At 66.6% G+C, this 19726-nt stretch overlaps 1 protein-coding gene across 2 annotated transcripts; it reads left to right on the forward strand.

The window, feature by feature from the left end:
- The first annotated feature begins 134 nt into the window (after window positions 1-134).
- Window positions 135-19651, forward strand: ABCA2 (ATP binding cassette subfamily A member 2). Of its 2 annotated transcripts, XM_077148971.1 has the most exons (48): window positions 135-240; window positions 3425-3518; window positions 4563-4674; window positions 4793-4956; window positions 5597-5724; window positions 5877-5972; window positions 6223-6441; window positions 6681-7042; window positions 7299-7458; window positions 8121-8249; window positions 8371-8538; window positions 8611-8707; window positions 8939-9112; window positions 9193-9295; window positions 9410-9524; window positions 9678-9868; window positions 9977-10127; window positions 10222-10426; window positions 10559-10723; window positions 10805-10985; window positions 11080-11292; window positions 11592-11788; window positions 11875-12057; window positions 12158-12342; window positions 12444-12564; window positions 12846-13082; window positions 13164-13370; window positions 13537-13639; window positions 13711-14030; window positions 14123-14336; window positions 14453-14558; window positions 14650-14761; window positions 14866-14926; window positions 15002-15176; window positions 15293-15408; window positions 15504-15651; window positions 15781-15904; window positions 16093-16225; window positions 16317-16434; window positions 16664-16842; window positions 16926-17067; window positions 17233-17367; window positions 17441-17544; window positions 17630-17722; window positions 17828-17930; window positions 18013-18150; window positions 18243-18449; window positions 18876-19651. In XM_077148971.1, exons 1-48 carry the CDS (start codon window positions 175-177, stop codon window positions 18909-18911), a joined length of 7290 nt encoding a protein of 2429 aa, XP_077005086.1. In that variant the 5' UTR covers window positions 135-174; the 3' UTR covers window positions 18912-19651. The 2 variants fall into 2 exon arrangements, with proteins under 2 accessions (XP_077005086.1, XP_077005084.1); XM_077148969.1 differs by having other exon boundaries at window positions 12846-13370.
- The last annotated feature ends 75 nt before the right edge of the window (window positions 19652-19726 follow it).

Raw genomic sequence — 19726 nt, forward strand, 5'->3', positions numbered from 1 at the left:
GCAGGCGCCCCCTGGCGGTGGGCGGGCGCGGCGCGGCGCCTTTAAGCGGGGGCGGCGCGGGCGGGGACGCGCGGGTCGCTGTCGCCGTCGCCGCCGGGGCGGAGCCAGCGCGGAGCGGGTCCCGGGCGCGGGCGATGCGGAGCGGGACGGCGGGCGGCGGGGCGCGGCGCGGCCATGGGCTTCCTCCACCAGCTGCAGCTGCTGCTCTGGAAGAACGTGACGCTGAAGCGCCGGAGCCCGGTGAGGGGCGCGCGGCCTGCGGGCCGGGGCCAGGGGCGGAGGGCGGGAGGCCGCGCTGCAGGCCAGAGCCCCCTCCCGCCCCGGCGCAGCGGCCCCATCCCCCGCCAGCCGCCCGCCTCGGGGGTTCTTCTCGCCCCCTGCCCCGAGGCCCCGCGGCTGAGTCACGGGAGGGTGGACCTGGGCAGTGCGTTCGCGGCCGGGGGCGGGGCGGGGTGGGGGTGGGGGGTGGCGGGCGCCCAGGACCCGGGGCTTGGTCCGTCTGGGGGCATCCTGGCCCCTGGGTCCAGTTCCCGGGGCCTTGCAGGGACCATGTCCCTTCTTGCCCTCCACGGCCCCTCTGCCCTTGGGGAGGCGACTGACCCGGGGGCTGCTCCCGGGCCTGGCCTTCCTCGGCCGTCCCACACCTTCTCCTTGCGCCCCGGCACCCGCACCAGCGCTGGCTGTGCTTTTTCTGCCGCCAGGAGCGTCCTTGCTCTCCCGGCCTTGGCCAGCCGCACCCCGCACCCTTTTGTCCTTTGGGGCCAGCTCTTCTCAGAGGAGCCAGCGCCCTCTGGGGTGCAGGCTTTCCTGTTTGGAGCTGTGGGGCCGATTCCCTCCAGTCCTGAGGGCTGTCAGGGCCAGGTGCCCTGGGCAGGGAGCAGGGCTGAGGAGGTTCGGATGATGTGCTGGGCTTGGGCCGGACCCCCCTCCTGCACCTGGAGGTCCAGCCAGCTCAGGTGTCAGATTGGGCCCCTGGCATTTTCCAGGGCGGGCCCTGCACAGGCAGGACTCCCACGGTGGTGGTGGTGGGGGGGAGAGCAGGGAGGAGGGGGTTCCTGGGGAGGAGGCATCCTGCCCAGGGGCCCCTGGGTCACCTGCTCATGCCCCTGCTTGGCCTCCTGTGCTCCTGTCTGACCTTCCTTGAGAATGGCCACCGCAGTGCACAGTGGGAACCCCACGACTGTGGAAAGGGGGGAGTAGCTGTCACGGCTGTGGCCTCCCAGGGCTCCCCTGGGCACCTGGTCCTGGCAGGGAGCCAGCATGGGGATCTTCCTTACCAGGGCGCTTAGGCCAGGCCTGCAGCCCTGGCAGCTTCTGGAGCAGCTCCCCAGCCCTAGGTTTGGGGACACTGGGGGGTGGCAGAGTGGAGGTGGCAGAGGCAGGATGCCCATTAGAACCGACTCTTTAGCAGGAAGGCCCGCCCCCCAGGGGCTGGTAGTAGAGTGGGACTGGTGGGTCTCACGGGGTTCTCAGTGTCCTCAAGCTGGGAAAGGGACACCAGGTAGGCAGGTGAGGATGCTCAGGGGCGGGGGGAGGGCATGTGGGGGCAGCCTTGCCAGGTGGCTCCCACTTTTCCCGGGAAGGGTCTGGGCCTTTGGAAGTGGACCCTGAAGGCTGGGTGGGGAGAGGCCCTGTGCTGTGTGTTCTGAGCTGTGCTGGGGAGTATAGGAGATTTGGGGGCCTTGTGGAAAAGTGAGGACTCCAGAGTTCAGGGACCAAAGGTGGGAGCCTGCCTGCCCCCCCTTCCCAAGCTCTGTGCCTCGGTTTCCTCTTCTGTAAGTGTGGCCACCCCCATCTTCATTAGCTGGGTGCCACAGAGGAGCCCTATTGCTGAGTTGCTGGGGGTGGAGGGGACACCTCCTGTCTCCATAGCAATTCTCACCTGCTCTTGCCCTGATGCAGCAGGTGGAGGGCTCCAGGGAGGGGACCAGCGTCTGGGGTGGGCATTTTCAGGCATGTGGGAGCCCCTGGGCTGGTCTCCAAGGGAAAGGGTGGCCCCCTTGCAGGCCCCCAGGTATATGCCCACATGGGCTGGGCCCACGTATCTGCCTGCACCCAGAGCCCCCCTGTGGCTGCACCTGCCCGTGGCCCACCCGACCTCTCCACCCTTGGCAGCTCGTGTGCAACCCTGGTCATAGCCATGGGGTAGATGCCGTGAGGTGCCCAGGGGCAGGTGGTGTGGGCAGGGCAGCCCTCATGGCCATGACCCTTGCCTCGGGTGCTCCTGCTTGTGCAAACAGCCACCCCAGGCTGGTGTGTGTGGCAGGGTCGGGCGGGTGAGCTCTGGGCTCAGACATCCAGGGAGGGGCTGGAGGCTGGCACAGGCTGGGGCAGGCGTGGGGCATGGAGAAACACAGCCTGGAGTGTTCCGGGCCACAGAGCACTATTGTCAGCAGACAGTAAACACAGCAGCAGCCGCCCCACTGGGTGGGCGATGGGCTGGGTAGGGTTGGGCACCGTGGGCCTGGGGGCTTGGGACTCTTTTTTGGGGTGGGGTGGGGATGAGTGAGCCTGGTACCTATAGAGGATGGTTAGAGCTGGATGGATGCAAGGATAGGGCTGCCCTGAGGCTGGACTTTGTGTCCTCCAGGCTTGAAGAGGGTTAGTCTGGGTGGGGGGCGGGGGGATGTCTCCTGTAGAAGCTTGCTGGTCTGCTCCCCACTCCCAGTGTGTGTGTGGGGAAGGCAGTGGCAGCACCTGGCAAAATGCTCCTGTTTGTTGGATGAAAACAGAGGCCCACAGAGTCTGAAGGGGACCCTAGGACCTCTGCCATTTCTTCCCCACTCGTAGCAGGTCCCATTAGGACTTGCCATGGTGCCCTGGGACAGGGGGGCTGGAGATATTCCAGTAAGGCTGAGCTTAGGCTGGGCCTGTACCTGAAACTTAGCCCCAAGGCCTGGGACCCCACCCCACCCCACTGAACTGGCATGGGGTCAGGGAGGTGGCCGGGCAGAAGGAGGAGATGCCCTTTCAGCAGGGCCTGGGCTGTCAGGGCCTCCCAGGCTGGCTCAGGACACTGGCTAGGTCAGGGCCTTCCCAGGCTCTGAGCCTCCTCTCACCAGTCCCCCTGTGTGAGGGCCAGAGGGTGCTGCAGCCATGGGGAGGAGTAGGGCTGCCCCCAGGGGAGTGTGGGAGGGATGGACCAGGACAGAGACCTCACATGGCCTCCAAGGTGTGGGAAGATGAACTGGGCAGAAAGAGGTCAGAGTGGACCACTGGCTGGGTGATGAGTACCTGCCGGTCCTACGGGTCCTCACAGGGCCGGGGGCCCAAAAGTAAGGCTTCCCCACAGCCTGCCTCCACCGAGGCCAGCAGACCCTGGGCTAGGGGAGCCCTCTGGCATAGGCCAGACCACAGTCTCGGATCTGTTGATTGGCTAGGCCCTGCTGGATGGGCGGGCAGCTCACCCGGCTTCCCTCTCCAGTGGGTCTTGGCCTTCGAGCTGTTCATCCCCCTGGTGCTCTTCTTCATTCTCCTGGGGCTGCGGCAGAAGAAGCCCACAATCTCCGTGAAGGAAGGTGAGGCCCCGCGGGGGCCGGGGTGGGGGCCGCGTGGGCAGGCAGGTGGGCTCCGTTTGCACGTGTCTGCATGGCCATACTGTGCCCAGGGCCCCGAGGCGCCGCCTGCCCCTGCCCGGCCTGGCCCCCCCAGCCTGCGGCACAAGGTCCCTGGCCAGGCCCTGCGGAGAATGTGGCTGGCCTTGGCTCTCACCGGTCTCCTCTGTTCTGTTTTGACCCCCGTGCATGGTCTCCCATCCCTCTCCTGCCGCCCACGGCCGCATGCAGTCTGTAAGTGAGCAGCCACTCCCTCCACGCTGGCCCCTGCGGCTGCGGCGCATGGCCGCGCGGCCTTCCTGGCGTGGCTTGAGCAACCTCCTCTGCTTGCATTAACAGCCCCTCCTGGGTCCAGCCAGGCCCCACAGAGTCCCCTGCTGCTGTCAGGACTGGAGGGTGGGGTGGTGAGCAGTGAAGGGCCGAGGTGTCTCTCTGTGGGATCTCCTGGCAGCGCCCTCCAAGGGTAGAGCGCGGGGGCTAAGCCAGGTTGGAACTGGGCTAGCTTGGGCTGGGCTATGCTGGGTTAGAGCTGGGCTAGCCTAGGTTGGGGCTGGGCTTGATGAGACTAGGGGTGGGCTTGACTTGGCTTGGACTGGGCCGGGGCTAGGCTAGCCTGGCTTCCTTCCCCTCATGCCCCTGGGAGCTCCTGCACCCACTCTGCTAACCAGCTGGCCAGAGAGGTTAGAGGTCACTGCCCGGTGGGGGCCCCATGAGCTACCCTGGCTCTATGGGAGTTGCCACAACTGAATTCTCAGGGCGGGGTGGGGGTGGGTGCCCTGGGAGTCATCAGCGAGGGGTGGTGAGTGGCCCTTTGACCTCTGACCTGTTGTGGTCATTTGCACCAGAACTCTTGGCCCATAGCACAGCTGGGGCTGGACACTTGCCCGCTGTCTTCTGCCTGAAGCCGCTTCTCCTTCCTGACTTTCTCTAAATCTCTCCTCCTGGCCTCTGTCTCCCTCCCACTTTGGGATCCCCCGCCCCACCCCTTGCACTGCCCTGCCCTCCCAGCCTTCTACACGGCAGCGCCCCTCACGTCGGCTGGCTTCCTGCCCGTCATGCAGTCGCTGTGCCCTGATGGCCAGAGGGATGAGTTCGGCTTCCTTCAGTACGCCAACTCCACGTGCGTGCCCCCCCACCCCCCGGTGGGAGAGTGCCCCCCCGCGGGAGCCCTGCCCCGCCCCCACTCCCACGCCTGTCCCCTGGCCCAGCTGCTGGGGTAACAACTCGGTGGTGTGCAGGGTCACCCAGCTTTTGGAGCGCCTCAACCGCGTGGTGGAGGAGAGCAATCTGTTTGACCCCGCCCGGCCCAGCCTGGGCTCGGAGCTTGAGGCCCTGCGCCAGCACCTGGATGCCCTGAACACGGGCCCCAGAGCCTGGGAGAGCCACTTCGATAGACCCGCAGGTGGGCCCAGAGGGGAGGAGATGGGCATGGCCAGGGGGAGGCAGGTATGATGGGGGTGGAAGGGTTAGAAAGGTGTACTTCGGGGATATAAGCAGGTACACCTTAGGGGGTAGGTAGGTGCAACCTGGGGGGGTTGTAGGTGGCAGGTGTGCCCTGGGGGAATACATGTGACCTGGGGGTAGGTAGGTATACCTGGGGGAAGGCAGATGTGAGTGGGGGAGGGGTAAGCAGCTGTGACCAGGGGGAGGAGGTCGGTGTGCCTTGTGGGGAGAGGCAGGTGCTTCCTGGTGGGGAGAGGTGCGCCCTAGGAGGGGAGGCAGGTGTGCCCTGGGGAAAGCAGGTGTGACCAAGGGGGTAGGCAGTTGCCCTGGAAGGGGGAGGCAGGTGCACTCTGGGGGGGGAGGCAGGTGTGATCTGGGAGGCCCTTGATGGGGGCTGGAGGACTGAGCTCCGGCATGTGGCCAAGTCCCAGCCCCAGGGTGGTCCCTGCCTGTGGAGTGCCTGTGTCCACATCCTGGTCTCCCTGTCTGCACTGGGGAGTTGCAGTGCCAGAGCCTGGCTCTGAGCCTGTGGGGTCCCTGGCCCGGGTGGAGAACCCTGGGCCTGCCCGGCTTGGCCCAGCCTTCTTTCTGCTTTGCAGAGTCGGCCTTCTCCCTGGGCTCAGTGGCCAGGGACCCACGGGAGCTCTGGCGTTTCCTGACACAGAACCTGTCGCTGCCCAATGGCACTGCACAGGCCCTGATGGCGGCCCGAGTTGGCCCACCTGAGGTAAGGGGCCTTGCACCGGGAGGGGCAACTCTGGTCACTTAGCTCTGCCCCCCACAGTCCCTGGAGGTGGCCGTGGGGGATGTGCAGATGCACTGGGGCCATGCTGCAGGGTTCTAAGGAGCCCCTTGGCCTGAGTCGTGCCCCCACCCCAGGTCTACCGCCTGCTCTTTGGGCCTTCCCCGGCCCTGGATGTGGATTCTGGTCTCCCCAGGGGTCACCTGGGTAGCAGCCCCCTAATACGGATGGAGGTGAGGGGGCCGCTGGGTCTGCCTGGGCGGGTGAGGAAGGGGTCCCCCCTATCCCACCAAACTTCTCCTGGGGGTGAGGGAGGGCACTCGAGAGGGGCAGTCAACAAGTGGATGCTGCAGCAGTTACAGAGTCCAGCAGTTCTAGGCCTGGATGGAGGCCTGCAGGCTGCCCTGGGCAGCTCTTGGTGGGGGTGGGGCACCCTCCCAGAGCCCTGCCCTTTGCCCCAGCCGGCCCTCTGACCGCCCCCAGGAGCTGCTGCTGGGCCCCGCCCTCCTGGAGCGGCTCACCTGTGTGCCGGGCCCCGGGGCTCTGGGCCGGCTCCTCACGGCGCCCGCGGGCCAGCAGGCGGCGCTGCAGGGCTACCGGGACCTGGTCTGCAGCGGGCCGGCCGCTGCCCGGGCCCGGCGCTTCTCCGGACTGGCAGCTGAGCTCCGTGACCAGCTGGACATGGCTCAGCTCGCCCGGCGGGTGAGGTTCCTGGGCTGGGGAAGGAGTTTCTGAGCCAGGCTCAGGGTGGGCAGTGTCTGGTTGGGGCATCCAACATCACCGCCCTGCACCAACCCCCACCCTGTCCTGTGTCACCCTCTCGCTAGCCTGGAGACCTCCCTTGGGCCCCTCACCCAGCTTGTCCCTCCTGCAGTGGCCCCCTCCAGCCCCCCCAGGCACTTCTCCCAGCCCTCATGTCCCACCCACCCGTCTCTCCTCAGCTAGGTCTGGATGCTGCTAACAGCTCTGAGCCCCAGCAGCAGCCCCAACCCCCACGGCGGCTGCAGGCGCTGCTGGAGGACCTGCTGGATGCCCAGAAGGTTCTACGGGATGTGGATATCCTCTCAGCCCTAGCCTTGTTGCTGCCCCAAGGCGCCTGTGCCCGCCGGACCCCGGGATCCCCTGTCAGTGGCCCTGGAGGGACAGTCAATGGCACTGGGACAGGAGCGAGCCCCAACGCCACCGCCCAGGAGGGCAGCCCACCTGCTACTGCCCCCGCCGTCCCGGATGCGCTGCAGGGCCAGTGCTCAGCCTTCGTGCAGCTCTGGGCAGGCCTGCAGCCCATCCTGTGCGGCAACAATCGGTAGGTGAGGGCAGGGGGACGGAGGCCGGAACCCCGACGTTCCACTTGGCCCTTGATTCCCGGTGTAGGGTCCCGGACTCCTCCCCACTCCTGAGGCCCGCCCCCTGTCCCACCACGCCCTCCGAAGCCCCGCCCAAGCCGGTGCCCCGCCTACTCGGAGACTCCCCCCATCATGATGCCCCACCCCAGAAGAAGCCCCGCCCTCACCCCGCCCACCTCGAGCCTCCTCCCAATGTGGAACCTCGATCCCGCCCAGCACCATCGAGCCGGAGGCTCTGCGGAGCGGCAACATGAGTTCCTTGGGCTTCACGAGCAAGGAGCAGCGGAACCTGGGCCTTCTCGTGCACCTCATGACCAGTAACCCCAAGATCCTGTACGCGCCGGCCGGCTCAGAGGCAGACCGCGTCATCCTCAAGGTGAGCGCGCACCACCCCTGTTTGCGGTGCAGGCCAGCCTGGGGCTAGGACCCCGGGAACCGAAGGGAGTCAGAGGATTAGTGGGTGCGGGGTGCACTTCTCGTGGGTCACAGGCCCGATTGGGAGGCCCGTTGCTCTGAGCGTGGGGGGTGCCTGTGCGGGGTTTCAATTGCAGGCCCCTGTGCTGTGACACCCGTGGGAGCTGCCTCGAAATGCAGTCGGAGGCCCTGCGGCAGGGTCCCCGTTGGCGGTGGGTGGGGATGGGAGCACAGGGGAGACTTTCCGGAGCCGGTCCAGCGTGCCTACCTGGGCAAAGGAGGGACAGAGGGGTCTCGTTTGTGGGGCAGCTGAGTGGGCGACCCCCATGGGCTCTCCAGAGGCAGCCTTCCTGTCTTGGGCGTTGACTTAGAAGGGGTCAGCTGTGGGTGAGGCCAGAAGCCCTGGGCACGGAAGGGCTGCTAGAGGATGGGACAAGCAGAGATGAGGGCCAAAGGTCAAGGCCACTTATGGGGTGAGCAGAGGCCCCAGATGAAGGAGCTAGGAAAGCAGAGCTGCTGAGGCCAGGAGGACAGCTATATGAATGCTGTAAAAAGGCTGGGGCAAGGGGGTGGGGGCTAGCTGGCCTGGTGAGCTCCGTGCCTGGCCCCCACCCCACCCCATAGGCCAACGAGACCTTCGCGTTTGTGGGTAATGTGACTCATTATGCTCGGGTCTGGCTCAATATCTCGGCGGAGATCCGTGGCTTCCTGGAGCAGGGCAGACTGCAGCGTCACCTGCACTGGCTGCAGCAGGTGCCAGACGAGGCGGGGCCTGAGGGGAGGCAGTTGGGAGACCCCTGCGTTGCGCCGGGAGGCGGGGTGGAGGTGGCTGGTGCAGGCCCGTCCCCTGAACGGGGTCCTCACTCTACCCCAGTATGTGGAGGAGCTGCGGCTGCACCCCGAAGCCTTGAACGTCTCGCTGGAGGAGCTGCCCCCAGCCCTGCGCCAGGACAACTTCTCTCTGCCCAACGGCTCTGCACTCCTGCAGCAGCTGGACACAATTGACAATGCGGCCTGCGGCTGGATCCAGTTCATGTCCAAGGTGACGGGGGGGCGTGCCCAGGGGCTCTGCACCTGCACCCAGGGCTGACTCTAATGGTGAGCGCTCCCCCAGGTAAGCGTGGACATCTTCAAGGGCTTTCCTGACGAGGAGAGCATCGTCAACTACACACTCAACCAGGCATACCAGGACAACGTCACCGTGTTTGCCAGTGAGGCTTGTGGCAGCCACGTCCTACCCCTCTCCGACCACCCCCCGTCCCTGGCCTCCCCCCCAGGCGGTTCTCAGGCCCCTCTCGCCATGACCCACCCCTTCCACCTCCCCAGGTCTGGGCTGCCCCCCCCCGACCACACCCCTACTGGTCCCTGCTCCACCCTGGGGCACCCCTCTCAGATCATGCCCCTACCCCATCCTGCTATAAGACCCCACCCTGCATCCCCAGGTGTCATCTTCCAGACGCGCAAGGACGGCTCCCTCCCACCCCACGTCCACTACAAGATCCGCCAGAACTCCAGCTTCACCGAGAAAACCAACGAGATCCGCCGGGCGTACTGGCGGCCCGGGCCCAACACGGGCGGCCGCTTCTACTTCCTGTACGGCTTCGTCTGGATCCAGGGTGAGGGGCCGCCCTGCAGTGGGTGGGCTGGGGGTGGGGGGCGGTGGCAACACTGACCTTGGTGCCGGTGCCCTCCACAGACATGATGGAGCGTGCCATCATCAACACCTTCGTGGGGCATGACGTGGTGGAGCCCGGCAGCTACGTGCAGATGTTCCCCTACCCCTGCTACACGCGCGACGAGTGAGTGTCGGCGCCCCGGGCTCCACCCCTTGCCCTGCATCCCCCCCCACGCCCCCGCCCTCCCCGAACCCTCCTGCCCTCACGTCCGCTGCCCGCGTGCCCCCTGCCCTCCAGCTTCCTGTTTGTCATCGAGCACATGATGCCACTGTGCATGGTCATCTCCTGGGTCTACTCGGTCGCCATGACCATCCAGCACATCGTGGCTGAGAAAGAGCACCGGCTCAAGGAGGTGGGGGTTTAGGGACGGGACGGGGGCAGGTAGGGGATGTGGGGATGGGCTGGGTGGGGGGGGGTATGCCACGGATACCCCTTCCTCTGGGGTCTGGAAGGCAGAGTACCCGGCCCCTCCCCCCAGCCACTGCCCCAATGCCTCCACCCGCAGGTGATGAAAACCATGGGGCTGGACAATGCGGTGCACTGGGTGGCCTGGTTCATCACGGGCTTTGTGCAGCTGTCCATCTCGGTGACAGCGCTCACCGCCATCCTCAAGTATGGCCAGGTGCTCATGCACAGCCACGTACTCATCATCTGGCTCTTCCTGGCCGTCTATGCTGTGGCCACCATCATGTTCTGGTGAGGGACCCCTCCCATGGCCATCTGGAGCTGTGCTGGTGGGGGGTGGGGGGGTAGGGGGGTGGAGTAGGGGGTCGGCTTTGCTGATGGTGGTGGGCGCCCCCCCAGCTTCCTGGTATCCGTGCTGTACTCCAAGGCCAAGCTGGCCTCGGCCTGCGGTGGCATCATCTACTTCCTGAGCTACGTGCCCTACATGTACGTGGCCATCCGCGAGGAGGTGGCCCACGATAAGATCACCGCCTTCGAGAAGTGCATAGCGGTGAGTGGCGCACGGTGCGTGGCGGGAGGGCTCCTGTGAGGGGCGGGGCCGAGGCCAGGAGGGCGACCCCGCCCACTGACACGCTGTCTCGCAGTCCCTGATGTCCACTACAGCCTTCGGCCTGGGCTCCAAGTACTTCGCCCTATACGAGGTGGCGGGTGTGGGCATCCAGTGGCATACCTTCAGCCAGTCACCCGTGGAAGGGGATGACTTCAACCTGTTCCTCGCCGTCTCCATGCTGATTGTGGACGCGGGTGTCTACGGCGTGCTCACGTGGTACATCGAGGCCGTGCATCCAGGTACTGGCCCCACCGCAGGGCAGCGGGGAGGAGCGGGGGTGGGGCGGGGCAGGGGGAGGGGGGAGGAGAGCGCAGGGTGGAGCGTGCACCCCAGGCGCCGGGTCAGCCTGCGCTCCCCTTCCCGGCCCCCAGGCATGTACGGGCTGCCCCGGCCCTGGTACTTCCCCCTGCAGAAGTCCTACTGGCTGGGCAGTGGGCGCGCGGAGGCGTGGGAGTGGGGCTGGCCGTGGGGGCGTGGCCCTCGCCTCAGTGTCATGGAGGAGGATCAGGCCTGCGCCATGGAGAGCCGGCGCTGCGGTGAGCGCGCCCAGGGCGGCGGGCAGTAGGGCGGGCGCCCTGCATCCCGCCTTGCCCGCTGACCCCGCGCCTCTGCTGCAGAGGAGACGCGGGGCATGGAGGAGGAGCCCACCCACCTGCCGCTGGTGGTGTGCGTGGACAAGCTCACCAAGATCTACAAGAACGACAAGAAGCTCGCCTTGAACAAACTGAGCCTGAACCTCTACGAGAACCAGGTCGTCTCCTTCCTGGGCCACAACGGGGCGGGGAAGACCACCACCATGTGCGTGACTGTGCGGGGCCCAGGCGGGGGCGGGCACGGGGTGGCGGCGGCGGTGGGGGCCGGCTGACCCTCCCCTCCCCCTCTCCCTGCCCAGGTCCATCCTGACGGGGCTGTTCCCGCCTACTTCGGGCTCGGCCACCATCTACGGGCACGACATTCGCACCGAGATGGGCGAGATCCGCAAGAACCTGGGCATGTGCCCGCAGCACAACGTGCTCTTCGACCGCCTCACGGTGGAAGAACACCTATGGTTCTACTCGCGCCTCAAGAGCCGAGCGCAGGAGGAGATCCGCAAGGAGATGGACAAGTGGGCGGGGCGGTGGCGCGGAGCCGAAGGGCAGGGGCGGGGCTGTGGGCGCAGGAGGAGGGCTGCAGGGAGATAGACAAGTGGACGGGGCCGTGGGGCCATGGGGCAGGGGCGGGGCCACGGGTTCAGGAGAAAATCAGCAAGGAGATGGGCGAGTGGGCAGGGTGGGGCCTAGGGCATGGGCGGGGCCAAGGCATGGGGTGGAGCCTCAGGGCAGGGGCGGGGCCACAGGGCAGGGCTGGGCTACAGAGGGTGTTGAGGGTCCAAGCTGCATTCTCAGGCACCCCTGCCCCCTCCAGGATGATTGAGGACTTGGAGCTTTCCAACAAGCGGCACTCACTGGTACAGACTCTGTCTGGTGGTATGAAACGCAAGCTGTCAGTGGCCATTGCCTTCGTGGGTGGCTCCCGCGCCATCATCCTGGACGAGCCCACGGCAGGTGTGGACCCCTACGCACGCCGCGCCATCTGGGACCTCATCCTGAAATACAAGCCAGGTAGGCGGGGCGTGGGTGGCTGGGGGGCGGGGTGGTGGTGCAGTGCCTGCACGACCGCGTCCTGACCTGGATGTGGACATGTACAGGCCGCACCATCCTCCTGTCCACCCATCATATGGATGAGGCCGACCTCCTGGGTGACCGCATTGCCATCATCTCCCACGGCAAGCTCAAGTGCTGCGGTTCCCCACTCTTCCTCAAGGGTGCCTACGGCGATGGCTACCGCCTCACACTGGTCAAGCGGCCTGCTGAACCCGGGGTTCCCCAAGGTCTGTGCTGGGGCCACCCTGTCCCTGGGGAGCCCTACCTGAGCCCCTGAGGGGTCCGCCCTCGCCCACCCTTTCCCTCCCTGCTGCCCTCCCATTGCAGAACCAGGCTTGGCCTCCAGCCCCCCCGGGCGTACCCCCCTGAGCAGCTGCTCAGAGCCCCAGGTGTCCCAGTTCATTCGCAAGCATGTCGCCTCCTGCCTGCTGGTCTCCGACACCAGCACTGAGCTCTCCTACATCCTGCCCAGCGAGGCGGCCAGGAAGGGGGCCTTTGAGCGCCTCTTCCAGGTGGGTGAACCAGTGGTGAGGGTGGGCACTCAGCTGGTCCTCGCATCTCCTGCCCCTGCCCCTGCCCGGCCACACCTGGGCCTCACCCAGCCTTCCCGCAGCATCTGGAGTGCAGCCTGGACCTGCTGCACCTGAGTAGTTTTGGGCTGATGGACACAACCCTGGAGGAGGTGTTTCTCAAGGTGTCAGAGGAGGACCAGTCACTGGAGAACAGCGAGGCTGGTGAGTGGCTGCAGGGGTGTTGGGGTTTATGCCCCAGGTCCCCCCATCCCCCACAGCAGAGCAGGGGCCTGGGGCTTATCATTCCACCCTATCTCTGGGGGCCATGGTGGGGGCTCCCCAGGGTCAGCCTGAGGCCAGGGAGCTTGAATGACCAAGTGGGCATGGGGTACTGGGCTCCCCAAGATTGGCTTGGGACCCGGAGGTCCTTGACAGGCCGGTGGGCCCAGGGGACAGGCAGCCCTAAGCCCTCCTCCATCCTCCCTGGCCTGCGTGCCCCACAGATGTGAAGGAGTCACGGAAGGATGTGCTGCCTGGGACTGAAGGACCAGTGACCGGGGAGGCTCCAGCCGGTAACCTGGCCCAGTGCTCGGAGCTGGCGCAGTCACAGGCATCACTGCAGTCAGCGTCTTCGGTGGGCTCTGCCCGTGGCGACGAGGGGGCCGGCTATGCCGACGTGTCTGGCGACTACCGCCCCCTCTTTGACAATCCACAGGATCCGGACAACATCAGCTTGCAAGGTGGAGCCCGGCTGGGTGCAGGGCACGGGCGTGGGCAGGGTAGCCTGGGTCCCTGCTCAGCCCTGCCCCGTCTCCACGCAGAGGCAGACGCTGAGGCCCTCACGCGGGTTGGCCAGGGCAGCCGCAAACTGGAAGGCTGGCGGCTCAAGATGCGCCAGCTGCACGGCCTGCTGGTGAAGCGTTTCCACTGTGCTCGCCGTAACTCCAAGGCACTCTGCTCCCAGATCCTGCTCCCTGCCTTCTTCGTCTGTGTGGCCATGACCGTAGCCCTCTCTGTCCCTGAGATCGGTACGGCCACCGGGCAGTGGGCTGGGCCAGGGGACGCACTGTGGCGAGCATCGGCCTGGGGGCAGCCCCTCGGGCCCTGTGGATTTTAGTGGGGGGGGCCCTGGGCTTGGGGGGCGGAGCACGGGCAGGACCCTGCTCAGCCCCCTCCCATCGGTCCCCTCCCCAGGTGACCTGCCGCCGCTGGTCCTCTCACCATCCCAGTATCACAATTACACCCAGCCCCGTGGCAACTTCATCCCCTACGCCAATGAGGAGCGGCGGGAGTACCGGTGAGGCTGGGCGGGCTGGCACGGGTGGGCAGTGAGGTCGCGGCCCCCACTCACGGTTGCCCTTCCCCCAGCCTGCGGCTGTCGCCTGACGCCAGTCCCCAGCAGCTCGTGGGCACCTTCAGGCTGCCGTCGGGTGTGGGTGCCACCTGCGTGCTCAAGTCTCCCGCCAACGGTTCCCTGGGGCCCACTCTGAACCTCAGCAGCAGCGAGGCCCGGCTGCTGGCTGCTCGCTTCTTCAACGGCCAGTGCCTGGAGTCACTCACACAGGGTCTCCCGCTGTCCAATTTCGTGCCACCCCCACCCTCCCCTGCCCCATCCGATGCCCCAGGGACCCTGGACGGCGACTCCCTGCAGGTCTGGAACGCCTCCTTGCCACCCACCACAGTGCCAGGTAGTGGTCCCCCACCGTGGTAGGATGGGTGCAGGGGTAGGCGTGGGGTGGAGGCGGTCTGCCCGACTGAGCCCCCTGCCCCCATGTCCCAGAGCCCTGGACATCGGCCCCCTCGCTGCCGCGGCTTGTGCGGGAACCTGTGCGCTGCAGCTGCTCCATGCAGGGCACCGGCTTCTCGTGCCCCAGTGGTGTGGGCGGACACCCGCCACAGATGCGGGTGGTCACGGGCGACATCCTGACCGACATCACAGGCCACAACGTGTCCGAATACCTGCTCTTCACCTCCGACCGCTTCCGGCTGCACCGGTGAGCTGGGCAGGGGGTGGGGTGGGGCCGGCCACGGGCCAGGGGGTCGCCAGCTGTGGGTGCAGGGTCTGGCTAGTGCCCGCCCGGCCTCACGGCCCGCCCGCTTGCCTGCCCAGGTATGGGGCCATCACCTTCGGCCATGTGCAGAAATCCATCCCGGCCTCATTTGGCACCCGGGCCCCACCCATGGTCCGGAAGATTGCTGTACGCAGGGCAGCCCAGGTAAAGCACCGCCAGGGCTGGGGGCTCCGCACTGGACCCCGCTTGCCCCCTGTGTGGGTCCACGGCAGCACGGGCTGTCCTGTGCCCCCAGGTGTTCTACAACAACAAGGGTTACCACAGCATGCCCACGTACCTCAACAGTCTCAACAACGCCATCCTGCGTGCCAACCTGCCCAAGAGCAAGGGCAACCCAGCGGCCTATGGTGAGCAGAGGCAGGGAGGGGCATGTGGGGACAGGGGCAGGGTGGGGACAGGTTGGGGTTGGGGCTGGGGGGTGGCCTGAGACTGTCCCCCCACCATGCCACAGGCATCACAGTCACCAACCACCCCATGAACAAGACGAGCGCCAGCCTGTCCCTGGACTACCTGTACGTGGTGGCTGGGCCGGGTGGGGGCGGGGGTGGAGGTGGCCGTGCAGGGCTCAGGGCCGCCTCGCTTCGCAGGCTGCAGGGCACGGACGTGGTCATCGCCATCTTCATCATCGTGGCCATGTCCTTCGTGCCGGCCAGCTTTGTGGTCTTCTTGGTGGCAGAGAAGGCCTCCAAGGCCAAGCACCTGCAGTTCGTCAGTGGCTGCAGCCCCGTCATCTATTGGCTGGCCAACTACGTGTGGGACATGGTGCGGCCCCCACGGTCCCTCCCCTGGCCCCTCCGCCCAGCCCCTTGCCCGCCGCCCCACCCCCCCAGTCCTGCCAGCCCCCACCCCTGCCCTGCCAGCTTCTCCTCCTCTTGCAGCTCAACTACCTGGTCCCAGCCACCTGCTGTGTCATCATCCTGTTTGTGTTCGACCTGCCAGCCTATACGTCACCCACCAACTTCCCGGCTGTGCTCTCGCTGTTCCTGCTCTATGGGTAAGGCCAGGCTGCAGGGGGCTGGGGTCAGGGCAGGGGGCGGGGCCCGTGGGGGGCATGGGCGGGGCCAGCCAGTGACCACCGCCTGCCCTCAGGTGGTCCATCACCCCCATCATGTACCCGGCCTCCTTCTGGTTCGATGTCCCCAGCTCGGCCTATGTGTTCCTTATTGTCATCAATCTCTTCATCGGCATCACGGCCACCGTGGCCACCTTCCTGCTGCAGCTCTTTGAACATGACAAGGTGGAGGGCGGGGGTGGCATGGGACAGGGGGCAGGGGTTCGGATGGGCAGGTGGGGGCTGGCAGGCGGGCTGTGGGGTGGGCAGGGCCGAGGTGGTACCCTGTTACTGTGTCACCATTTCACTCTCCAGGACCTGAAGCTGGTCAACAGTTACCTGAAAAGCTGCTTCCTCATCTTCCCCAACTACAACCTGGGCCACGGGCTCATGGAGATGGCGTACAACGAGTATATCAACGAGTACTATGCCAAGATCGGTGGGTGCTGGCGCCAGGACAGGCTGGCAGCAGGCAGCAGTGTGGGGCGGGGCTGGCTGAGCAACCTGTGGCTCTGGGGGGGAGGCTGTGGGTCACCCCTGGCTCCAGGGCCCGGGAGAGTTCCGGCTGGGGATACCTGGGGGGCTCACAGGGGCCCTGGCATGGGCTCTGAGCTGCCTTCCCCTCAGGCCAATTTGACAAGATGAAGTCTCCTTTCGAATGGGACATTGTTACCCGTGGGCTGGTGGCAATGACCGTGGAGGGCTTCGTGGGTTTCTTTCTCACCATCATGTGCCAGTACAACTTCCTGCGGCAGCCACAGTGAGTGGAGTTGGGGAGGGCGGGGGGCAGGGGGTGGCTGCAGCCAGCAGGGCACTGCTCTCCCTTGGCCCTGCCCCCTGCCCCCCCCCAGGCGCATGCCCGTGTCTACCAAACCCGTGGAGGACGATGTGGATGTCGCCAGTGAGCGGCAGCGGGTGCTGAGGGGTGACGCCGACAACGACATGGTCAAGATTGAGAACCTGACCAAGGTGGGGCTGGGGGACGGAACATGTGGGAAGAGGCGGGAGCCCCAGGTCGGGGAGGGCCCAGAATAGGGGAGGGGCTCATGCATGTGAGGCAAGGGACCGGTGGGGGTGGGGCCAGAGAGTGGGGGTGTGTCCTGAGATGGGGGCAGGTCCCAGGGGGTCGGACCCGTCCACGGTGGGGGCAAGTGCAGGGCGCCCACCCGCCCGACTGAGTGGCAGGCCCCCTCCCCAGGTGTACAAGTCACGCAAGATTGGTCGCATCCTGGCCGTGGACCGCCTATGCCTGGGCGTACGTCCGGGCGAGTGCTTCGGCCTCTTGGGCGTCAATGGAGCGGGCAAGACCAGCACCTTCAAGATGCTAACGGGCGACGAGAGCACGACGGGCGGGGAGGCCTTCGTCAATGGGCACAGGTGGGACAGGCGGGCCGAGGCCGCGGGTGGCTCGGAGGGGCCACGCCCACCGGCGCGGTGGTGACAGCCGCCACGTCCCCCAGCGTGCTCAAGGAGCTGCTCCAGGTGCAGCAGAGCCTCGGCTACTGCCCGCAGTTCGACGCGCTCTTCGATGAGCTCACGGCGCAGGAGCACCTGCAGCTGTACACGCGGCTGCGTGGCATCCCCTGGAAGGACGAGGCGCGGGTGAGGGCGCGAGTGGAGGCGGGGGGCGGGACCTAGGCAGGGGCTGAACATGGGCGGAGCCGGTCTGGGGGTGGGGTCTGGGGCAGGGCTTAGGGGGTGGCGGGGGCGGGGCCTGGTGGGGGCGGGACTGGGCTGGGCATCGCCCCTGAGCAGCTGGCCCCGCAGGTGGTGCGGTGGGCACTGGAAAAGCTGGAGCTGACCAAGTACGCAGACACGCCGGCCGGCACGTATAGCGGCGGCAACAAGCGGAAGCTGTCCACAGCTATTGCCCTCATCGGGTACCCCGCCTTCATCTTCCTGGTGAGCCCATGGGCCGGGGGCGCGGGGCCGAGGGCCGGGTGGGGAAGCCACTAAACCTGACGCCTGCCCCCAGGACGAGCCTACCACGGGCATGGACCCAAAGGCCCGGCGCTTTCTCTGGAACCTCATCCTCGACCTCATCAAGACCGGGCGCTCGGTGGTGCTGACTTCGCACAGGTGCGCCACCCCCGGCCCCATCCCTACCCTGGCCCCTGGGTATGTGCGCATGCGCGCGGTTCCAGCCTCCCGCCCTTGCCTGCAGCATGGAGGAGTGCGAGGCTCTGTGCACACGCCTGGCCATCATGGTTAACGGGCGTCTCCGCTGCCTGGGCAGCATCCAGCACCTGAAGAACCGGTGAGCTTTGGGGGTGCTGGGCGCTGCGGGTGTGGGGGATTGTGGCTGCCCAGGGTTCCCGCCAGGAGGCTTGGAGCTCTGGGGGCCATGCACCTGTCCCACCAGGTTTGGGGATGGCTACATGGTCACGGTGCGGACCAAGGGGAGCCAGAACGTCAAGGACGTGGTACGGTTCTTCAACCGCAACTTCCCAGAGGCGGTGCTCAAGGTGGGTGGGACCGGCGCTGGGGTGGGGTGGGGCGGGGCTGGGGCTGGCCCCTGACCTCCCGGTGCCCCCCTACCCCTTGCAGGAGCGGCACCACACAAAGGTGCAGTACCAGCTGAAGTCTGAGCACATCTCCCTGGCCCAGGTGTTCAGTAAGATGGAGCAGGTGGTGGGTGTGCTGGGTATCGAGGACTACTCGGTCAGCCAGACCACCCTGGACAACGTGAGTGCCGGGCAGGGGGCCAAGGGGACCGGGGAAGCATCCCTGTTGCCTGGCCCCGACCACCCACCCGCCCCACCCACCCACCAACCCAGGTGTTCGTGAACTTCGCCAAGAAGCAGAGTGACAACCTGGAGCAGCAGGAGACGGAGCCGCCGTCAGCCCTGCAGTCCCCACTGGGCCGCCTGCTCAGCCTGTTCCGCCCACGGCCTCCCCCCACGGAGCTGCGAGCCCTTGTGGCCGATGAGCCCGAGGAGCTGGACACAGAGGATGAGGGTCTCATCAGCTTCGAGGAGGAGCGGGTAAGGGGCTGCACCATGGCGTGGCTACCCAGAGCCCCAAAGCATCAGGCTGCCTTGAGGGGGTTCAGGCTGGTAGGAGGTGGGGTCTGGCCATGGTGACAGTCTTCTAGGGGAACAGGGAGGGACCTGCATGGGTGGCCTGGATTCTTGGGCTGGAGCAGAGATGGGAGGGAAGGCTGGAGGCGGGCAGAGGAGAGAGATGGGCGGCAGAACCCAAAGCTTGTGGACAAAAGAGGATTGCACAGAGGAGAGTCGGGGCGGGGGGAGCAGCCACCATCCTCAGCAGAACACATGCAGGAGATGGGATTCAGCCAGGGAGACCCAGCACCCATACCTGGTCATGGGGGGGCTGGATTCAGCCACTAGCCAGGGTGCGTGTGTACTGGAGGATGTCACCCCTAAACGGGCTTGCCTGCTGTCCCCCAGGCCCAGCTTTCCTTCAACACGGACACACTCTGCTGACTACGAGGGGCCAGATCAGGACATGGCTAGGGACAGAAGTCGGGTAGAGGCTGAGGCCCCACTCCTGAACCCCCAGAGCCTGCCCACCAGGTCCTGGAGTTGGGGGTCCGGGGGCTATAGGCTTCACTACCACCCCCCACCCCATCCTCACCCCCTGCCCTGTGGTCACCTCGGCCTCCCACTCCCAACTGTGCCAAAGGCTGGCCCAGCCACGGGCCACACACCCTCACCCCGCTTTGCCTTAAAGCCTCGGGGCCCAGCCCAGCCCTGTGGCCCTGCTTTTGCCCTGCTCTGCCCATCACTGTGGGGCCTAGCCATACCACCCACGCTCTGTGCGCCCCACTCTCCTGCAGTGCCTGGAGCCTGCCTTGCTCTTACCCTGGATGCTGGCAGGCAGCCCGGCAGGGCCCGGAGCTGTGGGGCCGGGCAGGGGTGGCTGCGGCATTTCCCCTATTTATTTTGCATTAAGGAGAGGTTCCCTCACCCCACTTCAAGCAGGTGGGTCCTCAGAGGGAGCCGTGGGCAGGGGCCGGGGCTGTCTCGGGTGGGTGGCATGTGTGCCTGGAAGAAAAGAGAAGCTGGTCCTGCCACCAGGCCGGGGCCCAACACCGTCCCCAGCCCCCCTAGCCCCCCTTAGCCCCCCAGCTACTTGCCGCTCTCCCATCAGCTTAGCCCTCCCGCCGGGAGCCTGACCTGTACATAGCGCACAGATGTTTGTTTTAAATAAAAAACAAAATTGACCCCATCGAAGTGGTATGTGCAAGGTGGAGTGTTGGGGAACGGAGGGCCCCGAGGCTGGGCTGGAGCCTGGCCAC

This window comes from Tamandua tetradactyla, chromosome 2, assembly GCF_023851605.1.
Source record: "Tamandua tetradactyla isolate mTamTet1 chromosome 2, mTamTet1.pri, whole genome shotgun sequence".
Lineage (NCBI taxonomy): Eukaryota > Metazoa > Chordata > Mammalia > Pilosa > Myrmecophagidae > Tamandua > Tamandua tetradactyla.